The following is a 9,550-nucleotide window of genomic DNA, read 5'->3' as shown; positions in this document are numbered from 1 at the left end:
GTTGGCAGAGTGCTTGCCTTGCATGAACAAGGGCCTGGGTTCAATCCCCAGCACCACCAAAAAAAAAAAAAAAAAGATTAAACACCACGATAAAGTGGGACTTATGCTAAGAATGCAAGAATGGTTCAATATATGAAAGCAAAACAATGTAATTTACCACATTAACAGAGTACAGGAGAAAACCACATAAAACCACACGATCATCTCATCTTAATTGACAAAAAGCATTTGATAAAATCCAAAACTGTTTGATTTTAAAAAACACTAAAAAAACTAGGAAAGAAAGAAAACTTCCTCAATACCCTAAAAGGGCATTATAAAACACCCACAGCTAACATCATATTCAATGTGAAAGGTTGAGTTTCCCCCTAAGATCAGAACAAGACAATTATGCCTATACTTTAACCTTTTCTATTCAAAACTATATTAGAAGCTCCAGCCAGAGACACTAGGCAAGAGTATGAAATAGGCACCCAAAATGTAAAGGAAGAAGTAAACTGTTTACTTAAAGATGGCAAAGACGCTATAAATAGAAATCCTTAAAATACACAAAAAATATATTAGAACTATAAATCTGGCAAAAATGCTTAATAACTGGGCAGGGTGGATCATGCTTGTAATCCCAATGATTTGGTACGCTGAGGCAGGAGGACTGTAAGTTTAAGGTCTTTTTTTTTTTTTTTTTTTTTTTTGCGGTACTGGGGATTGAACCCAGGGCCTTGTGCTTGCGAGGCAAACACTCTACCAACTGAGCTACATCCCCAGCCCTAAGGTCAGTATTAACAAACTTAATGAGGCTCTACACAACAAGACCCTGTCTCAAAATAAAATAAAAAATAAATAGGGTTGGGGATGTGGCTCAATGGTTAAGCAACCCTGGTACCAAAAAAAAAAAAAGAAAAGAAAGAAAGCAAAATACAAGAGCAACATGCAAAAATCAATTGTATAGGGTTGTATATGCTAGCAATGAACAACATGAAAAGTAAATTCAGAAAACAATTTCATTCATAAGAGCATTAGAGTAAAATATTTAGGAGTATATTTAACTAGGGAGATACAAGATTTACACACTGAAAAGTATGAAATTTTACTAAAATTTTAAAAAGATCTAAAAATAGAAAGTTTTCTTGTGTTCATGGATTAGAAGACTTACTATTAAAAAGGCAATACTCTCCAAAATGACCTATAGATTTAACATAATCCCTTTTAAAATCACAATGGCTTTTTTTTTAACAGAAATGAAAAGGCTGATCCTATAAAGAAAATGTGGCACATATATACAATGGAATATTACTCAGCCTTAAAGAAGAGTGAAATTATGGCATGTGCAGGTAAATGGATGGAGCTGGAGAATATCATGCTAAGTGAAATAAGCCAATCCCAAAAAACCAAAGGCCAAATGATTTCTCTGACAAGTGGATGATGATCCACAGTGGGGGGTGGGTAGGGAAGAATGAAGGACCTTTGGATTGTACAGAGGGAAGCAGTGAGGTTGGTGGGGAGGGGAAGGATGGTAGATTGTGAGACAGACATTATTACCCTATATGCATGTATGAAAACAATTTTTTAAAAAAAATCACTGTCAAAAAATTAATAAAATAAATAGATATATTTTTTTTTTAAAAGTAAAGGCTGATCCTAAAATTCACATGGAATTGTATAGGTCTCAATAGTTAAAACAATCTTAAGAACAGCAAATTTGGAAGACACACATCCGATATTAAAATTAAGTTACAGCAATTAAAATAACAGTACTACCATAATGATCACCATATAGATGAATGGAATAGAATTCAGAGTCCAGAAATAAACCTACACAGCTATAGTCAATTAACTGTAAACAAGAGTGACAAGACAATTCAATGGGGAAAGAAGTCTCTTTGACAAATGATGTAGGGACAACTGGATATCATACATAAAAGAATAAAGTTGGGTTGGTATGGTGGCACACACCTGTAATCCCAGCAACTTGGGAGGCTGAAAGACAGGAGAATCAGAAGTTCAAGGCCAGTCTCAGCAACTTCTGGGGGCCCTGAGCAACTCAGCCTGACCCTACCTCAAAATACAAAATAAAAAAGGGCTTGGGATGTGGCTCAGTGGGTAAGGCCCCTGGGTTCAATCTCCCATACCTGGCAGGGTGGGGGAACCTTCCTGAGACTGCAGACAGTTCAGGGTCTGGTAACCTGTTTGTATATGGTAAACTGCATCTACTCAAGACTTATCAGAGGACAACATGGGGCAGACTTGAAAGTATCTCCCAAGTCACACACAGATTCAACAAAAGGTAAAAACCCATGCAGGCCCACTAAGCATGCCTGTAATCACAGCAACCTGGGAGGCTGACACAGGAGGATCTTTAAGTTCAAGGCCAGTGTGGGAAATTCAGTGAGATCCTGTCTCAAAACAAAATTTTAAGAAGGGCTGGGGATGGGCTGGGGTTGTAACTCAGTGGTAGAGCACTTGCCTGCACATGTGAAGCACTGGGTTCGATCCTCTGCACTACATAAAAATAAACAAATAAAATAAAGGCATTGTGTCCATCGACAACTAAAAAATATTTTTTTAAAAAAAGGACTGGGGATGTAGCTCAGTGGTAGAGTAGTTGCCTAGAATCCATAAAGCCCTGGGTTTAACCCCTGGGACTGGAAAAGCAAACAACATGGGCACAGGGATATTAAATACAACTTCTGAACAAACACTGACTGAAAAATAACCTCCTGTAATATAGGGACAACTCCTAGAAACCCAGCATTAATAAAACAAAAACACACAACTCATACACAATCCTACAAGTTTGGAAGACTGTTTACATACTTAATTCTAAATATTTTGTTATTTCTTTCTAATAAGTTGCTGAGGCTAGCTTTGAACTCATGATCCTCTAGTCTCAGCCTCCCAAGTCGCTGGAATTACAGGTGAGTGCCACTGTGCTTGGCCAGCAAAATTATTTCTGTACCTATAACAAATAAGATATTACATATAGATAAAAAGAAAATGGTAAAAATGCAAAAATCAAATGAACTCGGATTTGGCAATGGTTTAAGTATGACACTGAAAGCGCAAGTGACAAAAGAAAAATAGACTAACTGAACTTTGTTAAAATTGAAAGCTTTTGTCCAATGGACACTGCCAAGTTGAGCGACAAAGAGAACTTCTGTAACTGAGGATAATATTAGCAAATCATTCTATCAGCTAAAGGTCCAGTACCTGAATATATAAAGAATTCTTACAATTCAATAACAAAGACAACCTATTTAAAAAATGGTTGAAGGATGTGCAGACATTTCCAAAGAAGATGTACAAACAGTTTATAAGCACATGACAAGAACTCAACATCAATAGCTGTTAAGGAAATGAAATTCAAAACCCCAATGAACTACTCCTTCTTACCCATTAGGATGGCTATAATAAAAATAAACTACAAAACACCAAGAGTTGACGAGAATGTGGAGAAACTGGAACCTTTGTAGACTGCTGGTGGGAGTGTAAATTGGTACAGCTGCAGTGGAAAAGTTCAGTGGTTTCTCAGCAAGTTAAGCACAGAATTACCATGCAACCTGGCAATCTGTCTCTGGATTATATTCCCAAATGATTTTAAAACAAGGATTCAAACAAATAGTTGTACACAAATCTTTGCAGCAGCACTATTCAAAACAGCCAAGAGGTGGAAACAATCCAAAATGTCTAACAACTGATTGGGTAAATACGGTATATATTTTCCACCATAAAAAGGAATTAAGTAGAATACATACTTTGCCATGGATGAACCTAGAAAACATGCTAAAAGAAATCAAACACAAAAGGTCATGATTCCATTGATATGAAATATTCAAAATAGGAAAATTCAGAGACAGAAAGCAGATTTGTGGTTTCCAGAGGATGGGTAAAGGAGGAATGGGGAGTGAATGCTTAATGAGTACTGCGTTTCCTTTTGGGTTGATGAACATGTTCTGAAACTTCTTAATGGTGATGGTTACACAATATTGTTAATTCATTAAATGTCTGAACTGTATCCTTTAAAATGATTAGAATGAAAAAATAAAAATAATTAGAATGGTAAATTTTGTTATGTGTACTTTACCATGATAAAAAAAAATTAAAGTTTTTGTTAGGCATGGTGGCACATGCAACTCAGGAGGCTGACGCAAGAGGATTCCAAGTTTAAAGCCAGCTTCAGCAATTTAGGGAAACCCTCTCTCAGAATTTATAAAAGGGCTGGAGGTGTAGCTCAGTGGCATTGAACCCCTGGGTTAAATCCCCAGTAACACCAAAAGAAAAAAAAAAAAGCTTTGAAAGATTTTATTACAAAAATTAAAGGAAAAATGAGAAGGATCTTAAACTATTAAATAGTTCTAATGTGTTGAATGCAGCACATTCACATATTCCGTATCCAAAAAAGGCTCTACAAAAGAACAATTAGGTCTTTTTTTAAAAACTATGCTACACATAACTTCTATCAAGGATATTTAAAGTCTACGATGTATCCATTCAAAAGAAATACTCTAAAATCAAGGGGGAAAAGAAAAATAAACGAACAGTGTTAGCTCTGAACCTGTTCATTATTCAAATATAAAGCAAGTGTTATATTAGTGGAGCATTAGCAAAAACACCATTTTATAAAGCTTAATTAGATAAATTCCTATTGGCACTACTCAATTTGTTTTGGCAATTTTATGTAAATAAGAAAACAAAATATGTTCCTTTCATTTGCAGTATTAAACAGAGTAGTAATTAAAACAAAAAGTTAACTAAAAGAATTTACAGAGGGCCTGGTGTTGTGGCTCAGTGGTTGAGTGCTTGCCTAGCATGCGTGAGGCACTGGGTTCAATCCTCAGCACCACATAAAAAAATAAATAAAATATTGTGTCCATTAAGAAAAGAATTTACAGATATTAATTTTAAAAAATAAGCTTATCCAACCTTTCGATACAGATAGATAGATAAGACAGATGCCTAAATAGAAAAACTAGAAAAACTTGATTTCCTGAACTATACCCATACAGAGTATGGATTTCAAGAATATGACAAATGCATTGTGTTAAGACCAGTTATCAGACTCAGGAACTGTGTTTGAGAAACTTTGAGGAACATCGTACTGTGACAGCACTGACCCAGAACATAAAATTAACAGAAAAGGTAGACCAAGTACCATAAGTAAAATATTATCCTCTCAATTCTAGATTAGTTTCATATTGACTTCATGAAAATACTTGACTGTGAGGACTGAAATGAAACAATATTTATACTTGTATTTGATTTTTCTAAAATGGTATTTAAGAATAATTACCTACCTTGAAAATTTTTCAGCATTTTACTCTTACTATACCCTCCCTGACAGTCCCTCAGCATTCTCAAAACTGCCACAAAAACAGAAAAGAGAAATCTGAAAATGATAAAATTGAAAAATGTGAATTCATTAAAGGAAACTATTAGGAATATTTTAAGTCTTGTGGTTTTACAACTTTCTTACAATATTCGAATTTTAAAGATCTTCCCCAGAAACTTTTTTAAATAAAAGTTTTATTGGAGAAAAATAGAACCACCACGTACACAGGGAAAAGAGCACAAAAATTCAACTGATACAGAACAACTGAAAGTCACAATTATTCAATGTAGTCTGCAATTACTTTTTTAGTTTCTTAACTCCCCTTAATTTTCAATAGTCTTGCTCATTTTTCAGCTGAAACAGCATCAAGTTTTTGAAGAATTAAGAACTTCAAGGAAGGGACCCACTTTCAAAGATACTGAAGGTGACATCAAGAGTCTCCTCCTAATAGGACCAACTCTATCTAAAAATTGCTCAAGAGTAACTAGTGAGTCTGGTGTAATGGCCTGCACATCTCAGAGACCATCATGGATGAGTGAGAACACTGATGTAGACGGTCCAGTATGGAGAGAGGGCAAACTAAATAGTCACATTTCCTTGTCAGATGAGCTCCTGTGTGGAAACAAGGGAGGAGCTGAGAAAATATAGGCAATGGCTGCTCAAAAAGAATTAGGAATTCTAAAACGCTATATGCAGTTAGACAACAGTGTGCAAGTTGACGCAATTAGAGAGAAAAGAGGCAATTTTTAAAAATATATATATAGCTGGCCACAGGTCTTTGAGAACTCAATAAAATAATCAATAGTAGACAGAAGAGTCCCATGTCTCCTCAACTGAAGGTTAGGAACTAGGCTTTTTTTCCTAATGGCTCCAAACAGGCAAGGAAATATGCTGTTGTAAAAAGCATTAAAGTAGTTCTAATTTTTAAAAAATTAAACCAAAACTTTCTGCATCTTCCATGATCAATTCCCTTCAAGGAAAAACAAATGAGAAGGCAAAACAAAATCCCACTGATTAGAAGCCTTCTACTCACATTATCAATTGAAGAACAATACTTATTTTCTATGTGTGAACAGTCTTGGGACATTCCCTGGAAAGGGTATCCAGTGGCTATGAGAACGCACAACTTCAAGCAATTCTGAAAGGAATACAGAACTTGAAATTCCCAAATAGAGGTTGTGTGGGGAAAATGAGGGAAGACCTTTATATCTAGGGTTTTAAGAAATTAGAAAAAAGGGTTAAAAGGCTCATTCATCAAAGAGAAGAATTGGGATGCTTAAAAAAAAAAAAAAGAAAAGAAAAAAAAAAAAAAACCACACACTTTGGTAGAGAAAATTGGAATGCTAAATCCTAGGAAGCCTGTAATGATCTACAATTGGTCCAAGTTAAAGACAGAACTGCCCCAAAAAATATTTAAAGTCTAAATCAAGTTGATGAATTTTCACTCCTGTAATAATTTACAAAACATGATGATTTTGGTCTCTTTTGCAATTTTCATATTGTATGCATTTTAATATGAAGAGTTGGATTTTTCTTTCCTCTGATGTTCCTCTAATACAACTGATCAGCAATCTTTTAATTTTAGCTACTTTATAAGTACCTGTTAATCAGCACAGTAAACTCTGGGGGCTAAGTCATATATACACATCCCATACTCATAATTGGAAAATCTTAGGATGTGAATATACAAGATACTATGTAAGCAACTGTTACCCTACTTGAAAACTTGTTTCCAAATAAGCTTTTTTTTTTTTAAAAAACATCCCCTTCAGTGTAACAGAACATTACCTAGTAAAATATCAATAGCTATGACAACTTATTTTTCTTTTCAAGGGAAATCACAAAACAGGTGAACAACCAAGTCCAGGGTGGTTTTTCTATTTGATAAATACATCCAGAACTCTGTACAGTAAATAAAGTTTGCATGCAGTTTAAGTATCTTTAAATGACAATTTAAGCAAATAAACTTTTTGCTTCATAATGGTGTATAAGAACCCCCCCTTTTTAATAGCCATAAGGACCTCTTCCCCAGTTCCAAAGAGGAATCACGAAGACCAGGTACTTTCTTAAGAATTTTCTGCACATCATACTAAATAACATGCAAAGAGTTCAACAACATTCTTCTTAAAGTTAAGTATTACTCTTTAAAATGGGCATGTTAACCACTGAGAAAAAGTCCACTCAACTATTTCCATTACAATGCTTCATTTGGTCATCGGTAGTATAAAAGAAGTCAAATGATATAGGATCAACAAGTTAGTTTATCCACTGTCTACTGCATATGACACCAAGGCCAACATTCTATGCAATATAGTTGTACTGGTTTGGGTTTTCTTTATCTCTTTCCATGTAGTCCCGGTCAATTAAGGATTCTATTCTCTTCTTAAGATCAGCAGGCTGTAAGAGAAGGCAAATTTTCAATGCAAAGCTAATAATCATTAGCAAAAGTCCACTTACCAACACCCCATTAAAAAGAGAACTATTGTGGATAACAGATTTCATATATTCAATTTCTTAATGTTTTTATTTACATAAATCCCTTAATATTTTTATTTGGTGGGGGGGGGCAACCTACTGGGGACTGAACCCTGATGGGGCACTTTACTATTAAGTTACATCTCCAGCCCTTCCATTATACAATCATGCCCATATCACTATACAATACTTTCCATCACTTTTCTGTATTAGAGATCTTCCCCAAAGCAGCTATCCTCTGCACAATTAAATATAAAACCAAACTTCTTATAACTTCACATGAGGAACACATTAGAGTTTATAAAAACAATACTACTGGGCTGGGGATATAGCTCAGTTGGTAGAGTGCTTGCCTCATAAGCACAAGGCCCTGGGTTCAATCCCCAGCACCGCAAAAAAAAAAAAAAAAAAAAAACTACTACTTAGCTTTAACCAATATAATTTGAAAATATAAATACACCTTTACTTTGGACAAAAAACCAGGTCTCAAGTTAGGTATCATTTTTATAAAATTAAATTAGGGGACAGGGGAAATCAATATTTTAAAAACACCACATCAAATGGCTCAATAAATGATGTATCATCATTCACATGTGAATTTCAGGTTTAATATAATTAATTTATTAATTCCAATATCTGATTAGGATTTAAGAATCTTTGGGTTTTTATTTTTATTTTTTGATAATTTTTTTATTTGTTCCAATTCATTAGACTCTTAACTTGTGGTTTAAAAATCAAGAAAGCTGGGTGCAGTGGCATATGCCCATATCCCAGCAACTCGGGAGGATGAGGCAGGAGGATGGCAAGTTCAAAGCCAGCCTCAGCAACTTAGTTAGGCCTAAGAACTTCACAAGACTCTGTCTCAAAATAAAAAAGGGCTAAGATTTAGCTCAATGGTAAAGTGTCCTTGGGTTTAATTTCCAGCACTGTAAGAACAGAAATATTATCAAGAAAGTTCATATAGCTTGTGTTCATGACTGACTATACATAGCTCTTAGATGGCAAAATTGTACTGTCTTGTATATACAGTCTATAAAAAGAATACTAAGTTCTCCCTCATCATGTGCAGGGGATTGGTTCTGGGACTCCCAAACACCAAAATCTGCCAATGCTCAAATCTTTTATATATTAAAAAAATGCTGCAGTATTTGCATTAACCTATGCACAACCTCGTTTGTGTGTGTGTGTGTGTGTGTGTGTGTGTGTGTGTGTGTATACATATGTGTGGTACTGGAGAATGAACCCAGTGGTGCTCTACCATTGAGCTATATCCCCAGCCCTTTTTATTTCTATTTTGAGCTAAATTATTGTGGCTGGCCCTGAACTTACCATCCTCTTGCCTCAGTCTCCTGAGCTGCTGAGATTACAGGTATGTAACACCACACTAAGCTCCTGTATATTTTAAAGATCATCTCTAGATTATCTGCAGTACCTAATACAATGCAAATGCTATGCCAATAGTTGTTACACTATACAGTTCATGTATTGTTTAGAGAATAATGACAAGAAGAAATCTGTTTATGTTCAGTACAGATACAATTTCACTTATTTTAGAGATGGGGGCCTTATTGTATTACCCAGGCTGGCCTCAAGGGATCCTCCCATCTCAGCCTCCTAAAGCTAGACTATAGGCATGTACCATTGTAGCAGCTAATGTAATTTTTTTTTTTTTTTTTTTTTTTGCGGTGCTGGGGATCAAACACAGGGCCTCGTGCTTGCATGGCAAGCACTCTACCGACTGAGCTATCT

At 35.2% G+C, this 9,550-nt stretch overlaps 1 protein-coding gene across 2 annotated transcripts in view; it reads right to left on the bottom strand.

Moving 5' to 3' along the window:
• Positions 1–5,672: 5,672 nt before the first annotated feature.
• CUL4B (cullin 4B) overlaps positions 5,673–9,550 on the bottom strand; it is a 47,383-nt gene continuing 43,505 nt past the window's right edge. For both annotated transcript variants that reach the window (XM_079123386.1, XM_079123385.1), the window contains one exon: positions 5,673–7,723. In XM_079123386.1, the coding sequence (XP_078979512.1) occupies positions 7,628–7,723 (96 nt within the window). In that variant the 3' untranslated portion in view covers positions 5,673–7,627. The remainder of the gene's footprint in view (positions 7,724–9,550) is intronic.

The sequence above is a fragment of the Sciurus vulgaris genome (assembly GCF_902686455.1).
Source record: "Sciurus vulgaris genome assembly, chromosome: X".
In the NCBI taxonomy this organism is placed as follows: Eukaryota; Metazoa; Chordata; class Mammalia; order Rodentia; family Sciuridae; genus Sciurus; species Sciurus vulgaris.
This window is presented reverse-complemented; position numbering and strand designations above follow the sequence as displayed.